The 24,827-nt window shown below is 25.6% G+C and overlaps 3 protein-coding genes across 3 annotated transcripts; all 3 read left to right on the top strand.

Annotated features, from left to right (window-relative positions):
• Positions 1-355: 355 nt before the first annotated feature.
• Positions 356-607, top strand: FOIG_16266 (uncharacterized protein; the record flags this gene model as incomplete). Its single annotated transcript, XM_031217700.1, has 1 exon — positions 356-607. One exon carries the CDS (start codon positions 356-358, stop codon positions 605-607), a length of 252 nt encoding a protein of 83 aa, XP_031052586.1.
• A 393-nt stretch (positions 608-1,000) lies between these two features.
• On the top strand, positions 1,001-1,120 carry FOIG_16265 (uncharacterized protein; the record flags this gene model as incomplete). The annotated part of the gene is made up of 1 exon (XM_031217699.1): positions 1,001-1,120. The coding sequence occupies one exon, from the start codon at positions 1,001-1,003 to the stop codon at positions 1,118-1,120; it is 120 nt and encodes a 39-aa protein (XP_031052585.1).
• Positions 1,121-1,572: 452 nt separating this feature from the next.
• FOIG_16264 (uncharacterized protein) lies at positions 1,573-2,079 on the top strand (the record flags this gene model as incomplete). The annotated part of the gene is made up of 1 exon (XM_031217698.1): positions 1,573-2,079. One exon carries the CDS (start codon positions 1,573-1,575, stop codon positions 2,077-2,079), a length of 507 nt encoding a protein of 168 aa, XP_031052584.1.
• Positions 2,080-24,827: the final 22,748 nt, after the last annotated feature.

Genomic DNA, 24,827 nt, shown 5'->3' with positions numbered 1-24,827 from the left:
GGAGGTTACCTTGCGTTTCGATATCATACTGGTGATGTGGGCCAGCGGCTACTTCCGAGCTACACATGAGAACATTATTGGGCCACTTGATTAGATAGCCCTTCTCCAGGGTGAATCCAATGTTCGCTATTTACCATTTTGGACGATTCTCACTAAAGACATAAATGCCCTAATATTCGCGCAGGCCGCTCGCTTTGTCCTGCCACTGGACCACTTGTTCTTTCAGGCCGGTACTGGCTTGTCTGAACAACGCGCGCAGTCTGACGTAGCACAATGGTATGTTCAGAGAATTCTAAGCTTCTACACAGCTCAGATGCTTTGTTGACTCTTAGTCCATAGCTTCGTCGGCGAGAAAATGCTGAGCTACGATCAGTGGATATGGCTGGCACGATGGACAGTTACAAACAAATCATCTCGCCATCGCGAGGAGTTGATCGAGCGACAAGGCTTGGGACTAGAGAATGTTGTGAAAACCTCTGGAATGTTATGGATCCCTCCTAATAAGATGGACTGGCAGCGTGGCTATCTTGCACTTGACGTACTCCTTGACTTGTACATTCCGCGAAGTCCTTTGCATCCTCGAATCGCCTCTCAGCTTAACATTTAAACATTGACTGTTTCTAAGATCAGTGTTGATGTGTTTTTTCAGAACTGGCTCAAGGAAGCTTGGACGGCGTTTGAAAGCGATTGAAACCAGGATGCGGAGGAACTACTGGAACGAGCGTTCTCTCTTGCAACGGAAGAGATCGCACGAGCGTACCATCAGCATGTTTTGTTGAAATTGCAATCGTATTGGGAGCGAGATCGGGCGAGGATCGGCCATGATAAGTTACCCCCACTTTCACGACTACAGGAATGTATAGAGGACTCAGCGACCGAAAACGGCCAGATTGTGACCGCCCAGACAATATGGGAGGTCTATGCCGAGGGATGGTCTCTCTATGCTGAAGTCTGCGCCGACGCCGACCCGAATAAGTTACCGCAAGGACTGCCCTACTGGATGACTACACGAACGTACGTACCGCCTCATGACGGCTGGTCATATTTTGTGTTCTATCATCTTTTCCATCGAGACAAAACACCGTCATGGAATCATCTTCACTTCCTTCGACTTTACTGAGCATTTAAGGAGTCTTGGAAGGCGGTTCAGCAGTACGCGGGGTCATTCGATCGCCGTTTCCGTCGCGTAGTAGGAGATTTTATTATGGTAACTCTCAATAGCAGTCAAAACACCGAGGTTGTTACTTATAAACACGATAAATCTTGGTATCAGGGGAAGCCGGTATTCTTCAAGATTCAGTTTTAGGCGCCATACTTTTCTCCGCCAGACAACAACAGACGTATACCGTGGGAGTGGGTTCGCGACCATAAAACCCGACACCCTGGTATTGCACTGGATACGAAGTCTAAAGACATGACGGTAGGATATTTTCACGGTTTGGAGAGCACAGTTCGGAGGTTACTGCAGATATACACATATGAATCAGGTCGGTTGTACAGTGCCACACCGGCACGTTGTGACTCGATCTGTTTCTCTGCCCTGGATTATCTATTGAAACTCGTCGGCCCACGATGGCCCGCGAAACATGGGCCGCCTTACCTGCTGCCTTGGCATCTTCCTATATGGAAAGAGAGGGAGGGGGAAGAGAGGACTTTCTTCTTTTGCCCATTCCAGCAGGAACTGTCTTGAAAGAGTATAAGGAGATCAAGCACTCACGGCCGACGCTACTGCTTCTAACTCAATATAATATAGCGCGGCTACTCGACTTTATTGAATCTTTTCCCGACCTCTCTATGAGAACTCTGGAGCAGATTAAATGGATGGATAAGATGCTTGATAATAATAAGGGTCAATTTACTCTTTGCAGCCACCTCAACGTTAAGGCTGAAGCGACGGCTGAAAATGATCGAGATGATTCGTACCTACGACGCTTCCTATTGCAGGAAAAGCCCCCAGAGAGGATTATTCAGGGCAGTGATTGCGCCTGGGATACCGATCAAGGACTAGAGTGTTGCGTCTCCACAGCTCTGGAAGACAATGATTCTTGTAGTGACCATTCCTCTGAGGAACTGGATTGAGCACTTCCTGTATCACATTGAAAGATCAAATGTCCATGGTGTTTACAGCAAACGCTTGAATGACCCTTCGGGTAAGAACCCATAGTGATCGAGGCGCGACCTTAACGTCTTACAACGCCGAGTTGTCTTGGACTATAGGAGCAAGAAGACGGGGTCAAAGCCGGCGAGCGAGGATGACGACTATTACCCCGTATTTCGGCTTGATTTCGTTAGCATTATCGGCCTACCGCGACGGCTAATCTGCCGGTCTAGTCACTTCTTTGATAACATCACCATATCCTTTTGCTATTAGAGTGCCCTATATAGCGTAAAGTATGTGCAGGGCATTGATTTCGACCTAAGCGGCCGTACCTTCTGCATTGCCACCGGCGCCACTTGAGAAGCTTGGTTCATTGTTATGCACCTAAGCCAGAGGGCTGCTGGCGCTAACAACCCCCGTCGACGACATAATATAACACATACAAGGACCGCCCTTGTATAAGGCCGTGCTCTAATGCTTGTATTATATATTAAAGATATCTTCCTTGAAGGCGAGCTCCTTGGTAAAGGTGTTAAGCCGAGATAGGCCCTCGGAGGCAAGGAGATGCAGATAATTGCTTTTAATAAATAGGTTATATTCCAGATACTATTTATAGACGGCTAGATAGGGTTTCTTAAAAGGTTCTCCATATAAGATAACACTTTCTAGACTAATTATTAACCTGCCTTCCATGCGTATAACTATGGCGCTAATATTAACATAGAAGTTAATAAAGATATAGTAAATCTCAAAGAAGAAATAGTTATTAGGCCAGCCTATCTCGATGGCCTGGATAATAGGTTTGATAAGTCTGATAATGGTTATGATAGAGAAAGTAATAGTATGCCAGCGATATAGCAAGGATAAGGGGAAATTGGAGAAGAGGAACGAGAGGATAAGCTTAACGAGCTATGCGACTAACTAACCATCGAAGTGGAGGACAATAATAGCCTATTCGTGTCAGAGAGGGTAGATGATATTACTTCTCTAATACTACCTATCCTTAGTCTAGGGCGAATTATTAATGCGGAATATTAAGATATTAATAGCGAAGTCGACGTGAATGGGCCTAATAGTGATAAAGAGCAGGAGCAGAGGTTCCTTAAATAGATAAATAAATCTAAGAATACTAATATAGGCTAAGATAATAGGACTTAACTATAAGATTAGAAGTATTAATATAATAGGCAAGATAACTCCTAGTAATAGCCATTAAGCCTAGATATTAATAGTAATAATAATATTTATCTAAGGTAACTATTAAATATCTTACTAGCTAGTTTACCTCCTTTATTAGTATTAATACTAATAATAAAGGACTAAAAAGAATATAATATATTATATAATCTTAGCCTAATGTGGTTATATAAGGCCCTTAAGGCAAAGTATAACCTTAATAATATTAGCTATATCTCCTATGCCCTAGCTATTAATATTTACTATACTATAGAAAATATATATCTTAATATAAAAGAAAAGATAAGTTATTTTATATACTTACTTACTAATTATAATTATATAGCTAAGGAGTTTTATAAGAGTAATTATACCTTTTACCTACTTAGCTTCTACTTTGTATATAATAACTTTATATTAAATTATCCCCTTGCCTTCCTGGATAATAACCTATTTATTATTATAAAAGAGAATATAAGTTACTAGAACTAGGATACTAATATATTTTTATTTAACTTCTTCTAGGGCTATTTTAACCTAAAATAGTCTATTTATTATAGCCCTTATGACCTACTAGCTAGCTATGGCCTTGCTATAGCTATACTTATTATTCTCTTAATAGAGGCTTAATATATAGCACGGCTTAAGAATAAGTAGTAATAGCTCCTGGCCTAGGTAAGAGGGCAACTTATACCTAATAACCCTAGTATATTAATACCTTTTATATAGGAGTAATAAAGGGTGGAAGTAGTTATATAAGTAAATAAGTTTTTATTCTAATTTAAGTAAGTTATTTTTATTAATGCCCTATAACTTATATACTACTGTTAAAACTTTAGTAATATATTATAACTTATTTTTTAGCTTATATATTTCTTTCTTAAGGAGAAATAGCTTTATATAGATATCCTCTAGTATTTTAACCCTAATATCTTTCTAGGAGTTATAATAGCTTTTGCCAGGGTTATAAAAGTAGCTATAGTAAAAATAAACTATTACTTTTATAAGGCTAGGTTAAAAGGACTAAGTATAGCTCTCTCTAAAGGCATTATTACTCTTAATTAACTAGGAAATTTTTACTTTACTAAGGACCTAAGGGTATTATATATTAAAGTTATAAGGCTTCTTAGTATAATAAATAGTCTAAAAATATATAAGTAGCTATTTATATTACTATAAATATTAAATATCTAAGATAAATAAGGACTTATTAATCTTATAAAATAACTATAGCTAAGTAATAAATAGCTAATTCTAATATATATTACCTTACTAAAATACTACTATAATAGAATTATAATATTTAACTAATATAATTAATTATAGTTTACTAAGCTTAGGGGTTAATTAATAAATAGGATAAATAAAATAATAATATTCCTTTATAAGGTATTTTAAGATCTATAAATACTAGAGATAATTACTTTTATTATTTATTAAGTTTGCTATAACTTAAATTATAATATCTATAGTAGTAATAGGAGTAGTATTAGAGATTATAATAATATTAATATAAGTAATAAGGAGAGTACTTAGGTAATAATTATATTAGAAGCCTAGGAGGTATAAGATAATCTATTTAAAATATTATATATACTAGGAGTCTCTTTAAATTCCTTAGCTCTCTTAATATTACTATAAAAACTTTAAGAAACTATTAGTAGAAGTACTTAAGTTTAATAACTATTTAATAGATAAATTAAAAATTATCCTAAAGATATAATATAACTTTATAAAAGAGATATTTATTACCTTAATAGAGGGTAATAAGAAGGGCTACCTAGAAGTTAAATCTATTATATTAACCTACTTAATATAGCCCTTTATTTTCTAGGCTGCTATTTAATATACTAAAGGCAACTTTATAAGAAGGGCTTAATAAGTCTTAGGCATTATAGTTATTATAGTATTTATAAGTATTAAATAAGTACCTAGCTCTTATTACTAGAAATTAATATATTAGCAGGTAGTATAGCTTATAAGAGTAGCTATATTTATAATAGTCTTTATAGCTTAGCCTAATAGCCTTAAGAGATAGGCACTAAAGGCAAAGGCTTATAAGTCTATTAATTTAATTAGTATTAAGTAAGTAAAGATTTAACTGCAAATTAACCTAGGCTATAAGATATTATTTAAATAAATCCTAAATATTATAAAAAAAGGCTTTATAAAGATATATTAGCTATTTATAAAAGGGGACTAATATATATTATTTTATTACTATATAATATATTATTATCTAATAAATTATCTTAAGGACCTCTTATATAATCTTATACTTATTTTTATATTAATTATTATAATATTTAATATAACCCCTAAGGTCTAGCCTAATATAAAGGGCTTTAATATAATAACTAAGAGAAGGAATTTAACTCTTTTAATAACTAATATAATAATAAAAATACTTTAGTTCCTATAGCTAAAGGTATTTCTATAGGATAAAGACTAGGATATAATACTATAGGTATTTAAAATAATAAAGAAAATTAATAAGTTATATTTATAATAATCTTATTTAGTATTAATAAAGTAAGATAATTAATACCTTAATAATTTATAAATATAAAATATAAAAGGGTTAATAATTAAATACTTTAAGAATTAGGTTAAATTAAAGTTAAGGGTAATTAGGATAATTTATATAACTATAAGTTATATCTTATGCCTAAAGATAAGCTTTTTAAATTATATAATAACCTAATATTTCTTATAAAGAAGCCAAGGACTTTTATTAGTAATATATTTAAAAGTAATAAGGAAGAATAAGTAAATTAATATTTAGCTATTATTAAAGATAAGAAATAAATATAATATTATAATATATCTATCTAGAAAATAAGTACTATAAAAGCAAATAAAAAATAAGAAGTTAACTTAAAAAGAAAATTAAAAAAAAACCTAAGTAAAAAGCCAAGGCTTTAATAAACTAATATATTAAGGTATTATATAAAAATAAGGGTATATTATATAAGTTCTTATTTAGGTAAGATCTAAATTAGAAAATTAAATATTAACTTAAGTAATAAGGTAATTAAGCCACTTTTGCCTCTCTATAAGGGCTATAGGTATGCCTAAGGAATTTAAGGTTTTAATAGGGTTCTAGTAATAATAGGGGTAATATAAAAGAGTTAAGGCTAAAAAAAGTACTATAATAAGAATTATTAAAAGGCTATAAAACCAAAGCAGCCCTCTATAAATTAAGGTAAATAATTTCTTTACTTTTAATAATATACTAAGACTTTTAATAATAATAATAAATACAGCCTATAACTAATAATAACTTAAGCTTGCCTAAGATAGTAAAAATAGTAAGAAAATAATAAAAAGATAAAAGTAATAAAAGTAGGGTTTATAAGGATAACTTAAATAATAATATAATAAGTAATTTAAGTAACCTAAAGGTATAATTATTTTAAATAAGATATAATAATAAGTAATAAGATTAAATATATTAACTTAGCAAAGGGCCTATATATAGTATTAAGAATAATTAGAAATAGGTAAAAGGGGTTAGGGTTTATTATATATATAAGTTTATATTTAACCTTAATAAAGAGCTTTAACTTTTAGTTTTAATTATACTAAGAAGTATTTATAATAAGAAATAAAGAGGATTTTTACCCATAACCCTAACCCTAACCCTAAAGCAAAACCTTAAGTTTTTATTTAATTAAAAAAGATAAGAGGCTAATAAGTATTTAAGAGGGTTAAGTAAAAAAGAAAAAGGAAGTATTTAGCCATTACCCTAAGCCAACTTATAACCCTAAGAGGTTACCCATTACCCTAACCCTAACCCTAATGTAAAAGCCAAAGTTTTTATTTAACCCAGGAGGTTAAAAAGGTAATAGGTAGTTAAGAGGGTAGCTAGGAAAAAGAGCTTAATAATAATATTAAAAGGAAAAAGTAGTTAAAAGGGTAAAAGTTAGGCTTAAGGTCTAATATTAAGTGTTTTAATACTAAGTCTTAACTCTAGGTCTGACCCTAACCCTAATGTAATACTAGGTTAGGGTTAAGGGGTAAGGGTAAAGGGAAAGTTAAAAATAATAGGAAATAAAAAATAAGAAAAAAAAGGAAAAAGAGAAAAAGAATTATAAGAGTAAAGTAATAAGTTTTAACTTAGTATTATAATCCTAAATTAACTCTAATAAAGTTAATTTTATTAACCTACTTTAAACCTAATAAGGTTAATTATTACTAAGATATAAAGTTAATTTAATACTAATTAAAATAAGAGTTTAGCTAAAGTATAATATATTCTTTTATATAAAGTACTATAAAGGGTAAATTATACTATTAAATAACCTTATTATTAATTAAAATATAATTATTATTTATATCTTATAAATAAAAACCTAATTATATTAAAAATTATTATAATAGCCTTAAACTTATAATTTAAATTATATAATATTATTTATTTTTATATTATTCTTTCTATATATTACCTTCTTATATATTAGGTTTATAAATTTACCTTTATAGCTAATAAGATTATTATATATTTAAGAATATAATATTATAATATATAACTATAACATTAATAGGATTTAGTAAAGAAGATAAAATAAATACCTAATATTTTTTATAATTAGAATAAAATATATTATTATTTATAATACCTAATAAATTTAATTTAGCCTATTTTATATCTTATACTATTAAAACTAAATAATTTAAAATATTATACTTATAGCTATATTATTTATTATATATAAAAAATATAAAAATATTATATTAAAAAGTATTAATAAATTAACCTAAAAGGTAAGGAAAGACTAATATTAAATTTTTATATATTTATTAATAAGCTATTATAGGAGGAATATATTATATATTAGTAATTTTTTCCTTTTAGGAAAGGTAGTAAATAGTTCTAAGTTAATATATAAATAAAAAAATAAGTAAAGAAATTAAAAGCAAAGTTAAGTATTAAGAAGCTATAAGAAATATCTTATATTCTTATATCTAAGGTATTTACTTATCTATAACAGGTTATAAACTAGGAATTTAAATATTAAGAAGCTTTAAGTTAACCCTAAATAACTATTAATAATATAAAAACTAATATATTTATTACTATAAGCCTATAATTAAATAAAATATAATAGGCTTTTATTTACTAAGGATCTTAAAAAGATATCTTATAAGTATTAATTAAACTACTAAATTACTACTTTTTTAATATAAACTATATCTTAAGGCAAGGTAATTTAAAAGGTATATTAAACCTTATAAGCCTATAAGAAGATAAATAAAAGATTTTATATATTATAAAAGCACTTAACTTAATAATAAACTATTATAAAGAAATAATTTATTATATTAATTATAATCTTTTTTATTAGCTACTTAGTTTAAGGCTTTATAGCTACTAAGAGGTTACTTTTAACCTTATAGCAGAGAAGAATAATAAGACTAAATATAAAAAGACTTAAAAGTAACTCTTAGCTTTTATCTTATAAACCTATTAAATACTAGGAGACCTTTAATAAGGCATAATAAATATAAAAATAAAGTCTAAAATATCTATATAATTAAATTATATTTAATAGTATATAACTTAGAAGTATCTTAATATAATAAAGGGAACTTAGCTAATTATAAAAAGATAAAGAGCCCCCCTAATTAGAATATATTATAGCCTTATAAATAATTAATCTATTAATACCCCCCTTAATATATAGACTTCTTAGGAAGTAAATAAGAAAAAAAGAGATAAAAATAATAAGATAAATAATAAGAATATTAAAGCTTAAAAACTTAAGGATAATAATAATAATAAAAATACTAAGAGTAATTATAATAATTCTAAATATTTTAATAATATTAAGGGGAATATAATTAAAACCTATTAAAATATATTCTTAGAGATATTAAAGGACTTTATTATATTTATATTTAAATAAGTCCTTAAAATCTTATTTTAATTATATATTATACTTAGTATTAAACCTTTTCTTAATAGGTAACTAAGTTTTATACTACTTATATATTTTGATAATATACTTAGATTTTCTACTAATTACTAGAGATTCTAGCTTACTTAATAATACTATATAAAACTCTCTATAATAATATATATATAATATATCTTATTCCTAAAGTAGGCTTTATCTTTATATAAATATTAATTTATAAGCATTCCTTAATAGCAAGATACTAGGGCTTTTAAATATCTTAATAAAATCTAAGCTAAGTATATAATTTTAAGCTTATAATATCCTTTAGTAAAGTTAATTAACTTATAAGATTTTAGATATAATATTATATATAATAAGCTACTTTTTATACTTTTTTATTAAAGTAATAATAATAAGATAATATCTTATATAAGTATTTAAGTAATAATAAGTAAGTTTTATAAACTATTAGGTTATTTTATTATATAAGTAGAAGTATTATATAATTAATTAATATTTAAGATTTAACTAAGTATTAACTTATTAGGAGTTAAAAATAATATCTCTAATTTAATAAGTAATTATAGCTTTATTAAGTATCCTAAGAATAATTTAAAGTTAGCCTACTTAGAATTACTAGTTTATACTTATATTATAGGCAGAACCAAATTAGCCTAAAATAGTATTTAGAAGTAGTATATTATTATAAAATATCTAAAACTAATTAATAAGATAAAAAAATAACTTATTAATAGCCTTTATACTATATATAGCTAGATATTATAAATTATAAAGCTTTTTAGCCTTAAGATTAAGAATAGTCTAAATATAAGTTATAAGATATATATATAGGGGGGCTATATAATATACCTAATTTACTATTATAAAGTAAAGTAAATAATAAATTATAAATTTTATATAATTTAATTCCTCTTAATTAAACTAGGTTATATTTTATTTAAGTATTTAATTTATATTTAATATATTACTAATTTATTATACCACAAGCAGCTTAGTAATAATAAAGGTGCCTAGTAGCACTTATAAATATACTTATTATTTTAAACTAATAAGAGACCTTAGCTTACCTCTTACCTAATAGATATTATTATAAAAACTACTTTAGAACTATAATAATAAAGTATTAATATATAAGTATATTACTAATTAGCTATAGTAATTACTAAGAAATATATTTATAAGGTATATATCCTATTTAATAAATATAATAACTATAGTAGTAATACTAATATTAATATTATATTTACTTAGTAAAGTAGGTATTAGTTACTTTAATATAAAATTATATATAGGCTTAATAGAATATACTTATTTAAACTTTAGTTATTACTTTTATAATACTATAAGTAGGCTTTAGTATATTAATATAAATTTCTATGCTAATTAAGTAAAACTATATATATAATACCTAAAAATTTATATATTATTATAGATTTATTACTAACTAATAAAAAGTAAGTTATTATAAAGGTTATTATAAATTATTAATTTATAGTTAATAAAGGTTATTTAGTAAAAAGATAAAATAGTAATAGGCTATTAATAACCTTAAGTAAGTAAAACTTATAGTTTTTATTAATAAATAAATAAGAAGATAAATAAAATTAAGTAATACCTATAATATATAATAAGATTTTACTCTTAGTTATATATACTAAAGATAGGCAGTTTATTTTTATAAATAAAGTTTTTTATATATTTAAAAAGCCTTAGATTTTAATTTATCTTTTATATAAATATATTATTTAACTTAATAGAGGTATTAAAACTTACTTTTAAAAAATCCATAAGTATATTAAAAATAAGCTAAAGGTAATATTATCTTTTTATAATAAGTAAGGATTTTTATTATAATCCTAGCGGTTACGTCACATATACCCCACATTTTTCACCAATCACACATAATCATTACAGACTAAGAGATTCCATTCATAACCACCAAGATCCGGTCACAACAGTCACTTTAAAAACACCAGTAATTCTCAGAATTATATAGTAACCGCGCAGGTTACTCCATAACTACCTCAAGTATATAAACCATATTTATTACACTTCCATAGAACTTATCTCACCAGCTATTAATAAAACTTCTTTATATTAATTAAGCCTAATATATATTAAATCTACTATTAAGAGATATAATACTTTAATAAGCTTAGTATTACGCCCTACGCCATCTACTAATAATAAACTTAGCATAGCTTAGTTTATCCACAGTTAGAAACCAACCATCATATATTAATAGCTCTTATTTAGACTATACCGCATAACGCTAAGCAATATAAATGCAATAGCTACCCACATCAACCCTGCACAATAACACACTACACCTTATGCTGCTCTAGCACCTATTAATAATAATCAGGATATAAATAATAATTCTAAGAGTAGCACTAACTCTAATATTACCTAGCTCTATCAGCAGATAACTAATATAATAACCAAAATAAATAACCTTAGATAAGCCTTAGCTAAAGCTGCTGCGCTCTAGGCATAGCAGGCTGCTAACTACTAAAACGCAATTCAGGAAATATATTAACTTGCTGCTACTATAGTAAATAGGAAAGAATCAGGGGAAATTCTTAAACCTAACACACCTAAATCATTTAATAAAAACCCCGCCAAACTAGCTACCTTCCTTACTTAATACTAAGCCTACATAAGTTACTTTCTAAACCAGTTCACCAACAACAATAACAGGGTTATATACGCATTAAGATATCTCAAAGGCAATGCCGCCTAATAGTTTTAACCCATATTAGAAGCAATCACTACCACGCCAGAAAATAAACTACTACCTAGAACTTTTTAAATTTATAATAACTATATTAAATTTAAGAAAGCTATATAATAAGCATTTAGGTTAGTTAACAAAAAGAGCTAAGCAGAAAGAAAGATTAAAGTACTCCGATAAACCAAATCTGCATTAGAGTATAAAACTAAATTTCTCTAACTAGCCACTAAGCTAGGATAAGACTAAGAACCCCTTATATTGCTCTTTTTCAATGGACTCAAAGAAACAGTTTAAGTAGAACTCTATAAGAAAGCTAAACTAAGGATACTAATTAATTATATTAGCAAAGTTATTAAGGTTAATAATATATAATTCTAATAGAGAATCTGCTATAACCGAAATAACTAAGGACGCCAGGGAAATAAGCTATACTATAACGCTAACCAGGGAAAGAAATAAAATAATAATACTTCTTATAGCACCGACTCTAAACTAATAACTATCAGAATAACTAAGAAAGATAAATCTAAAATTACTTACTAGAACTACAGTAAGAAAGGATATTATAATTCAGAATATAAGAACCCTATTAAGATTAACCAGAAGTATAAACCAGTCCCAGAAAATAAAAAGATTAGCATAATTAAGAAACATAAAAAACCCCAAATAGCAATCAGAACTATTAATATAACCCGCAAAGACAGTTATAATATAACCAAACTAATAAAATATATTAAGAACTTTAACCTATCTCTTAACATTCAAGATCCATTCCTTAGCAAGGAAGAAACCCTTAAGAGATACTACCTATATCTAGAACCAGAACAACGACCTATCTTAGGACACCCAGCTCTCATAGCAACGACCTATACGCAAAGCAAAAGCAAAAAACAAGCCAAGAAAAAAGCATATAACGCAAAAAGACAAGAAGATCCTAAATTCAGAAGAAAAAAAAGTAAATAATAAAAACAACAAAGACTAAAAGCAAAACAAGACGCAGAAGTCAAACTCAAATAGGTGCTAGTACCCAAACCAGAAACACAATATATTATCAAAGGAAAATCCATTTTTATAATTAAAAAGAGAAAAGAAATTAACCCTAACCCAGATAATAAACTAAATACTATAAGAAATAACCAAAGATCCTACTCAGCAGTAGATAAAATCCCTATTAAAGTTACCCCAAAATAACTAAACCAATACACCAACAATCTAAACTATCTAAAATCCTATTAAATCCAGAGAGAATTTAACTCTAGATATATCAGATACAAGGAAAATAAAACAATCTAAAACGCAGAAATTATACCCTAATATAATAAACATAAAGTCTGTTTCTAGAACAATAAACATCAGAAATATATAAAACTCGCAAAAGAATATACAATTACAAAACAAAATAACAATATCTATATCTAAGCATATATAAAGGAAGCAGTAAAAGACTTTATAACACCTAAAGAACACATTCAAATCAAAAAAGATCCAAGGAGATACCTAAACTACCCAAACCACCAGCAGGTATCATAGATATCATACACACAACACTACTACCCACAACACTGGCAAGATAAAACAGCAAATAATTACTTCCTAGTATAAATCAATAAGCATTAAGAACAAAAACCTTATATAATTATTAATACTATTAAATATCAAGTTACAAAGAGATATAAAAGATCTTAAGTAGTAAAACTAAAAGCTTATACCAAAACACAAGAATAAGCTCTAGCACATATCTAGAATTCCTAATATATTACCTAGTAAAAACAAAAAGTATAATAAGAAGTTAAGATCGCCGAGGATAAAGCACTTAACCAGGAACTTAACTAAATTAACTAAGATATTACCTAATAAAAAGAAGAAGCATCTTAAGATAAATAAGATATTATTTAACAGCTAGATAAGTAATAACTATAAAAATACTTAGAAGAATTAGAACAAGAAAGAGAAAGACCCCTCACCAAAGAAGAAAAAGCAGACATCATCCTAGACTATAAAGTAAGAAAAATAAAAGCTATATACTAATAATAACTCGCCACCTAACATAAATATCCTAATAATATCAACTGCACTAGAAGCAAATATAGCATAAACTACCCATAGGGAAAAGGCATATGCTATCTATAATAAAGCAGCAGATAGGCGAAAGAGCAAAGGAAAACAAACTCCTAGAAAAAGCTCTAAGAACGACTATAAAAGGAAGTCAATAAACCTGCCTAGAATTAAAAATTAGAATTAAAGATAAGTAGCTAAACGCACTTATAGATAGCAGAGCCAATATAAATTTTATTTCCCCTAAAACAGTTAATAAACTAAGGCTATTATAAAGAAATAAAAAGGAACCCTATACCATAAAGGACAGAGAAGGAGGCACCTATAATTATAATAATAGAAAAATTACCTAAGAGATTAATTACCTTAAGGTATTTATTAATAGAAAAAACCAAGGTATTAACTTTGATATTATCCTAGTATAAAAATATAATTTAGTACTTAGATTTCTATAGTTATAATGCTATAATATATAAATTAACTAGAGAACTAGCTAGGTAAACTGCAAAGATTACCCTTTAGATAATAAGTTTAATTTAGATAATAATAACATAAGATCTTAAACTTTAACTAATAAGAGCAGCAAAGATAAGCATAACAGAGTATTACCTATTCCAAAAGGAACATAATATAAGCACTACAAAGGCAAAATAAAACGCATTGGATAAATAATAGTAACTCTTAAAGGACAATTTAAATAATTAGACTAAGATATTAAATAGATAAAACAAATTGCCATAAAGGAATCTAATAAATAACTTAAGAATATACCACTAGAGTATTATATTTATAAAAAACTATTTTAAGAAGAACTTAATATAAAGTTACCCTAATACATAGATTATAATATTAAAATTATACTAAAAGATAAAAAGAACCTAAAATTCTTCTCTATTTATAACCTATCTTAAGATAAGCTTAATATACTTAGAGAATAATTAAATAATATACTACAGAAAGGATATATTAGACTATTAAAATCCTTAGCAAGATACCTAGTTATATTTATACTAAAACCTAACTCTAATAAACTAAGACTTATAATAAATTACTAATAACTTAATAAGATTATAAATAAAAATAAAACACTATTACTGCTTATTACTAAACTTAAGGACTGCCTATTTGGCAAGAAATAGTTTATAGCACTTAATCTCAAATCTATATATAATCTCATTTAAATCAAAGAAGGCAATAAATAGAAGATAGCCTTCTAAATAAAATATAGACTATTTAAATACCTGGTTATGCCTTTTGGATTAACTAATATACCTGCAGTATTTTAACACATAATTATAAATATACTTTAAGAATATCTTAATATCTTTATAGTTTACTACCTAGATAATATCCTTATCTTCTTTAACACAGAAGAAGAGTATATAAAACACGTCTATAAGGTTCTTAAAGCACTATAAGACGCTAATATACTTATTAAATCCACTAAAAGTTACTTCTATTAGTCTCAAGTAATATACTTAGGATACGAAATCTTATATAACAAAATTAGAATAGATAGACAAAAGATTATAGTAGTTGCTAAATAAAAACCACCTATATCAGTAAAAGAAACCTAATCCTTCCTAGGATTCGCCAACTACTACTAACGATTTATTAAAGGCTTTAGCAGAATTACTATCCCTCTTACAGAGATTACCAAAAAGGATAAATAATTCCAATAGAATAATAAGGCATAACAAGCTTTTAAACAGCTTAAGTCAGCCATTATAAATAAACCCGTTCTAGTTATATTTAATCCTAACCGGCAAATTAAACTTAAGACTAATACTTCTGACTTTGCCTTAGGAGGATAAATAGGATAATAAGATAACCACAGTATATTATACCCTATTGCTTTCTATTCTTATAAGATGCATAAAGCAGAACTTAACTATCCTATCTATAATAAAGAATTCCTAGCTATTATTAACTACTTTAAGGAGTTTAAATACTACCTCAGAGGAAGCAAATACCTAGTAAAAGTCTTCACTGACCACAAGAACATAACTTACTTTGCAACTACATAAGAGCTAAACCAACAACAACTACACTACGCAGAATACCTATACAAATTTAATTTCACTATAGCCTACTGCAAAGGCACCGATAATAGATATGCAGACGCCATTAGCCGATAACCTAACTATAATACAGGAACTATTAAAATAAAGGAATAGCTCCTAGAAACTAACTCTAAGGGAGAATATCAGTTCACTTAACCAGTTAAAATAATCGCAAGGATAACTAAAACAGAACCTTTATTAAACAAGGAATATAACTTCCTTTGCAAGTTTCACTTATATCCCTTAAACAGACACCAAGGAGTCATAAAAATATTTAGACAACTTTAGGACCAAGGATATAAGTTCAGAAGGAAGGACATAGAAGATATCATTAAATATTATAACCTATACTTAAGAACAAAAACTCAAAGGCACAAACCTTACAGACAACTATAACCACTACTAGTAGCACAACAACCATAGGACTTAATTACAATAGACTTTATTATAAAATTACCCTTATTAGAAGAACCCTTAACCAGAATCTTCTATAACAGCATTATAGTTATAGTTAACTAACTTATAAAATTCTCTTACTACCTACCCTATAGAGAAGCAACAGATGCAAAAGAACTTTCTTATATTTTTTACCAACACATTATTAGCATACATAGGTTACCTATAGAAATCCTTTCAGATAGAGGACCTATATTTGCAGTAACATTTTAGTAATTACTTATAGCACGACTTAGATTAAACCACCGACTTATAACAGCATTTTAACTGCAAGTCAATAGACAAACCAAACAAATAAATCAAGTACTTAAACAATACCTATAGTATTATATTAACTATAAATAAAACAATTAGGTTAAAAAACTACTAATAGCTTAACTCGCTTACAACACCGCTTATAATAAAAATACAAAGCTTACACCAGCTTATATTAACTTTAGATTTATACTAAATATATACCATAATACACAATAAAAGAAATTAATTAACCTAGCCGCCATAATCAAAAGTAATAACCTTAAAAATCTATATAAAGAAATAAAAATAAAACTTAAATTTATTAGAAAATATATAAAAAACTACTATAATCTAAAACGGTTAAAGGGACTAACCTTTTCAGAGGAAGATATAGTCTACCTAGCCATAAAAAACATTAAAACAGATTAACTAATATATAAATTAAACTACAAATTCATCAGACCTTACAAAGTACTACAGAAAATCTCAGAAAATAACTATAAACTAGACCTACTACCAAAAATTAGGCTCTATCTAGTCTTTTATATTTCATTACTTAAATCAGCAGCAGACACTATATAAGTCAAAACAGGCAATAAACCACAACAAATCACAGGATCAGAAACCTACAAAGCAAAAGCAATTAGGAAAATAAACATAATCAATAGACAAAGAATATACCTAATTAAATAAAAAAACTACCTAGAAAGCAAAAACATATAGGAACCACTAAAATACCTTATTAATACCTAGCGACTTCTAAAAAGTTTTTACTAATTATAATAAAAGAAGGGTCAAAGACAATAGACTAATTAATAAGATTAGTTATACTAGCCTCAACTAACTTAACCATCCTATTAGAATCAGAAACTAAGTTCTCTGCCTTTTTATAATCATCTATCGCAGCAAAATCCTTTTCTAATACCCGCAAACCCTTTACCTAGATAAGGCGCTTCTAATAATAAAGACGCATAAGCTTCAATAAACGCTTATTTAATTATTTTTACAAGTTAATAAGCTCTTCCTTAGTAGCCTCCTTATCAGCCTTAATCCAGTTCTTCTCCTAAACCAAGCAATCAGCTAGAAAGAAAATTAGCAAAGACAAAAACACTCACCTAAAGAAGGCACAATAAACCTTCAGACAAAGAAACGCCCTTCCTATCACAAGAACAGCCCTAATAAGTATACTTAAAATAATTCTTCTAACCTTCCTTTATCATACACCTCTTATAATTCTTAGCGCAAAAAGAATAAGATATAATTTTATAACCTATAGATATAATAAGTTTTACTTAGGCAAGATAATATTAAGTTTCTAAAGAAGATATAATTAGCATATTAAGAGAAATAATTATAAGAATAAGTTAGGACTTACGCAGGGAGGAAATAACACACTTAAGGTAAGTAAGGTCTTAAGGGTAAGACTAGGAGAGAGGAGAGATTATATTATAATCCTAGCAGTTATATCATATATACCCCACATTTTTCACTAATTACACATAATTATTACAGACTAAGAGATTCCATTTATAACCGCCAAGATCCAATCACGATAATTACTTTAAAAACACTAGTAATTCTCAGAATCATATAGTAACTACGCAGATTACTCTATAACTACCTTAAGTATATAGACCATATTTATTACACTTCTATAAAACTTATCTCACCAGCTATTAATAAAACTTCTTTATATTAATTAAGCCTAATACGCATTAAATCTACTATTAAAAGATATAATACTTCGATAAGCTTAGTATCACGCCCTACGCCATCTGCCAATAATAAACTTAGCACAGCTTAGTTTATCCACAGTTAGAAACCAACCATTACAATTTTAAGATTTAATTAAGATATAACTTTTAGAAAATAATAATAAGGCTATCTTATAACTATTAAAGCTTATTAGATTTAATTATAATTATTATAACTTCTTAATTATTAATAAGTTAAACCTTAAGTGCTATTATAGCTTATATAAACCTTAAGATAGAAAAGGTAGCTAAAAAGGGTAAAAAGATATATTACTTTAGAGATTAGTTAAGATTAATAATATTTAATATTAGATTATAAAGTAATAAATAGTTAATTTATATAAGAAATAATAGATAATTACTTTTACTTATTTTATTACTAAAAGAAAATAATATTATATTAGCCTTATAAAATTTAAATAATTAAAATCTTACTTAAATAAAATTATATTATTATATACTATTATAATTATATAAGTATTTAAAAAGGCTATAAAAAATATTAATTAGCTTATTTTAATCTATTTATAAATTAATTAATATAATTAATAAGAATTACTAAGTAGTAAGTATAAGTTTAATATTAAGGCTATTATTAGCTATAATATTAAAAATAAAAAAGGGGGTATTATTATAATTATAATTATATAAGTTAAGTTAAGAAATCTAATTATATAAAAAGCTTAATATTCTTATCTGCCTTCTTTACTTAGTAGCTATTAAGCCTTATATAAATTAGGTTAAGAATTATTACTATTATTATTATAAAATAGCTAAGAGGTAATTATAAAAGGTTATTATATTTACTACCTCTTTCTTCTTATTATTAGGCTTATAGCTATTAATACTTTAAAATTTAACTAATAAGAATATAAAACTACTAGCTAATAAAGGACTATTAATCCTAGGGCTAGAGATATATATAGGTTTTAGCTATAAGAGCTACTAGCACTTAACTTATAATTAATTTAATTAAAATAGGTATTAAATACTTTCTAAGTATTATAAGGAAGGTAATAATAAGGATAAGGATAATAAGAATAAGGATAATAAGGGTAAAAGGGATATATAATAATATAATTAGGAGCTGGTTATACTTTAAATATTATATAAAGCCCCTTATATAAGATATTAGATTATTAAGCTAGTATGAACTTGCTGTGGCAGCTATAGGAGTAATAAGAGTAGTAGAAGTAGCTTAGGAGAGGGCTTAAGTAATATTAATATTAATACTAGTATTAATTATAGGCTATTAAAGCTTATTAAAAGCTATAAAAAGAAGCTTAAAAAGGCCATAGCTAAGCATAAGAGGAAGGTTAAGGTATTAGGTAGTATTAATTAAAAGTCCTAATAGGTATAGTTTATAAAGTAGGTAATATATTTATAAGGCAAGGATAGGCTTATGCTTTATTAAGCCAATATATTACTAATATTTAAGATAAGTAAGTAAAAGCTTTAAAAGTAAAAGGCCTAAGATACTAATATAAGGCTATAAGTATTAGTTAAAAACTTTTATTATAAGCTAGTATAAGGGTTAAAGTATCTTAATAAGGTGTTAAATAAAATACTTAAGTGGCTTAGGAGTATTAATATAATAAAGCTAGTTATAAAGCTATTTAGGAATAAGCAGGAGGCAGTAATAATAAAATAATATAACATAGACTAAGAGTAGTATTTATATTATTATACTTATATTTAACTACTTAAATAAAATAAGGCCTAGGAAAGGCATAGTATTTAATTTATAAATAAATAGTAAAGATATCTTATTAATATTATATAATAGCTTAATATTATAGCTAATTATAATAAGAAAAAAGAAAAAGATTAAAGGTAAAAAAGGTAATAGCTATAATAGTAATAGAATTAAAAAAGTAATAATAATTAAAAGGCAGAGGCAGATTTAAATACTAATTTTAATAGTAATATTAAAAGTAATATCACTGCACTTAATTAAGCTATTTACTACTTTTGTATTAATAGTATTAAGTAGAGGCTAGGCTAAAAGTAATATTATAACCTATTATTATATTTTATAATAGTATTAAACATTAAGGAGGATAGTAACTAGGTCCTGGTATACTTATATACCTGCTTTCTAGCTGGCTTCTTATAGTATAGTTAGGTATTAATACTAAAGTACTTCTTTAAGGATAACTTATATAACTTAGAGGATTTAATATATAAAATAAGCTTTACTATAATTAAGCGCTTCCTAGTACTTTATATTAAAATTAATTTTATATAGAATTTATTTATTTTATATTAAATAACTTAGGGTAAAATTTAATTTTTTAGACCTACCTAATAGGAAGTAGGCTTAAATTTTATAGGGGGTAGATTTTATTTATATTAAAGGTAGACTTTATTTTAGCCAGGGTTAATTAAATTAATTATAAAAGGCATAGTTAGTAAGAAGGCATAAGTATATATAACTTAAAGTATATATTTATTAGTAATAATCTTCTAAAATAAGTTATAAAAATCTTCCTCTTAACTAAGACTAAGATATAAGAAAGTATATACCTAATTATTATATAATAAGTTTCTTACTAATTAAGATAATAAACCCTAGTAAGTAGTCTTAATTATTTAATCTAATTTACTTATTTATTATTCTTTTAAAATATTAACTTTTAGTATATAAGTTATATAGATTTATAACCCTACCTAATAAGATTAATATATACCTTAAGATAAAATATAATAATATTACTTTAAAGTATTAGTATAAGTTAATAAAGTAGGTTAAAGTAATCCTAAATCTTCTCTAAGACTAAGCTAAGCTTTAACTACTATATATACTAATTAAATTAATTTCTTATCTTATTATACTAAGATTAAATAAATAGAAGCACTGGAAATATAATTATATATTCTACTAAGCCTAAAAGATAAGGCTTTATTATATAAAGGAGTACCTCTAGAAAAATCTATAAGAGAGAGGAAAGCTAATATTAGGTCTAAAGCCATCTGCTAAATTACTATAAATTAAAGGCATTACCTATTAATAGTTCTTTCCTTCTTAGGAAGATAGCAGATAGTTTAAGGTCCTTTAAGAAACTAAAAAATTAAAAAAGAAAGTAAGACTTATAAAATTATCTTAGCCTAATTTAAGTAAAAATATCTAAAGCCTAAACTATAAGGTATATACTTATTTAAATAATATATTAAAGTAAAAAGAGAATTTCTTTAATTAGATAAATTAGCTATATATAAGTACTAAGAACTTAGGCAGTAATACTCTTATATTTACCAGCCTATAGCCAGAGAGAACTTAATAATAAGTTATCTTTAAGAATACTTAATATAATATCCTATAAGTAATAATATATTTATTAATATTAAATTATATTATAATATAAGGGTATTAATAAGAGAATTTATATATTAAGAGCTCCTATATAAATAAATAGAAAATATTATATACTATAAGGGCATTAGACTTAGTAATAAATCGCTATAAAAATATAATCTATTATATAAGCCATATCCTCTTATACTAGCTTTTAAGTTTAAAGCTTTATATTTATTATAAAAATCCATTTTATCTTATAATAAAAAAGAGTAATAAAACTAAATATAAAATACTTTAGAAATACTTTCTTATATTTATTACCTAACTTTATAGGATATTAAATACTTTATAAAAAGAAGTAATTAACTTTTAGTTAAATATAATATTTTCTATAAGATTAAAATATTTATAAAGTTATAAAGTTTAAAATATATTTAATATATCTTAGGGATTATAGCTTAATCTTAGTAATTCCCTTTATATTAAAGAGACTTTTATAGCCTTAAATAAGGGATAATTTAATTTAGCTAAGAATAAGGATAAGGAGAGAATAGGTAATAATTATAAGGATAATCTTAACCTAGAAGAGAAGAATAATAATAAAGATAATAAGAACTAGGACTTAGAAAATAATAAACTTAATTATAATAACTTAGTATATAGTAATAATTAGGCCAAGTTTAATAGAGATACCTATCTAAAATTATATATTTAAGTAGATAAAGACCTTAATATTATAGCCTTTAATAATTTCTTAGAGCTGCTTTATAAGCTTTATCTTACTCTCTATATAAAGACTTTTATTTCTAGGTAGCCTGGCTTTATAATATTAATTTATTTTAATAGTATTCTTAGTTTTTTTAAAAACTATTAATACTTTTTACTTATATAATAATACTATTTATAACTATTTAGGCTTATTTATATATAGTACTTATTACTTCTAGAATATATATTACTATTAAGGCTATATTATACTATTAGCATCTTATAATAGTTATATATATAATAACTTAAAAGGTTAAATAAAATTTAAATAAATTATATAATCCTAGGTTTATAGTTTCTACTTATTAAGCTAATTAGTCTTTAAAACTTTAATTATATTATAGCTTGCACTAAGCCACTATTTATTCTTTTTTACTAAAGTAATAATAAGGAGATAATTTTAGATAAAAGCCTAAAATTAACTATAAATAAATTTCATAAGCTTTTAAAGTATATTACTTCTTAAGTAAAAGAATTATATAGTAGTCTTATATATAATCTTAAACCTAAGATTAACTTAATATTAATTAAGGATAACATAGCTAATTTATAAAGCAGATACTATTTTATTAAGTATTTTATAAATAGTCTTAAGTTAATATATAAAGAATTACTAATTAAAGCCTATTCCTCTAGTAAGGGCACTCTTACTAAAGATAGCTATTAAAGGTAGCCTATTATTATATTATATCTTAAGTAAGTAATTAAACTAAAAGAGATACTTATTAATAGGGTTTATATAAAAGGTAATTTATATTTATAAGTATATAAGCTTTTTATACTTAAATATAAGAATAAACTATTTACTAGCTATAGAATTTATATCTAGGGTAATTTTATAATATATATTATATAATACTATAAAGTAAAATAATAAATAAATTATAAGTTTTATATTATTTACTTCCTATAAGCCAGGTTAAGCCAGGCTATATACTTATACCTTATTTATATCCAGAGATTAATTAATTTATTATATTAAAAATAGGTTAAGTATTTTAAGATTACTTAAAAATACTTAAAGAAATAAAATAAATAGCTTCTTTTTTATATAAATAAAAAGGCTTAGTTTACTTTTTATCTTACTAAGATTTTAATTAAGGCTACTTTAAAGATCTAAAGCCAAGCTATTAATATCTATTTATATTAATAACTTACTATTATTATTATAGAGAGGCATATTTTTAAAGTATATACCCTATTTAATAAATATAATAACCTAAGTAGCAGTGTAAATAGAAATACTATATTTATATAATAAAGTAGATATTATTTATTATAATAAGAGATTAAATATAGCCTTAGTAAAGCCTATTTATTTTAACTTTAATTAATACTCTTATATATTTATAAGTAGGCTTTAATTTATTAGTATAAGTTTTTATACTAACTAAGTAAAAGATAATCTCTATTTAATAGCTAAATATATATATTATTAAAAATATTAATAAAATAATATATATATAATAGCTTTATAAGATATTTTAGCACCTTAAGAAGAGGCTAATTTAATTAAATAATATAAGGTAGTAAGTATATTTAACTTATTAATAAAGTAAAATTAGGAAGTTATATTAAAGCTAGGGCTAGAATATAAAAGTAATAAGTCCAGGGGAGAATTAGCAGTTAGGTTTTTAATACTATAACTAAGATTTCCTATCTTATATAAATATTTCTAAAAACTTAGCTATTAAAAAGTATAAAAATATATTTCTTTTAATAATTAGATTTATATTTTTATTATAATTACTTATTAAGCTTAAGAAATAATATTATTATTATAATAATTTCCTCTTATAAATTAATATAATTCTTTAAAGAGTATAATAATTCCCTAATTTAACTAGTATAAATAAACTATTATATATTATTATAAGGTTTATATAACTAGACCTTAGTAGCAGAGTAATTTATACTATTTAACTACTAGGTAATACTAGGTCAGGGAAGGCTATATTATATCTAAGTTCCTAGTAGATATTAATTAAAAGCTTCTTAAGTTTACTAGCTTTATTAAATAAGATTTATTATTAGCTAGAAGTTATAATAAATTATAAATTATAATATTATTATAATTATAATTATAAGTAAATAAAATAATAATTAGTTATTAATATTTAATTTTAGATTTTAGGTTTTAGCCTTTATATATAATTAATTAGGAAACTATTTCCAAAGTATAACTATATTATAATATTAATTTATATACTAAAACATAGACCTAGGAATATTTAAGAATATAAAAGATTTTATTTTATTTAAAT

Source organism: Fusarium odoratissimum, assembly GCF_000260195.1.
Source record: "Fusarium odoratissimum NRRL 54006 unplaced genomic scaffold supercont1.72, whole genome shotgun sequence".
NCBI classification, from domain to species: domain Eukaryota; kingdom Fungi; phylum Ascomycota; class Sordariomycetes; order Hypocreales; family Nectriaceae; genus Fusarium; species Fusarium odoratissimum.
Note: the sequence above shows the minus strand (reverse complement) of the source record. Positions and strands in the feature narration are given on the sequence as shown.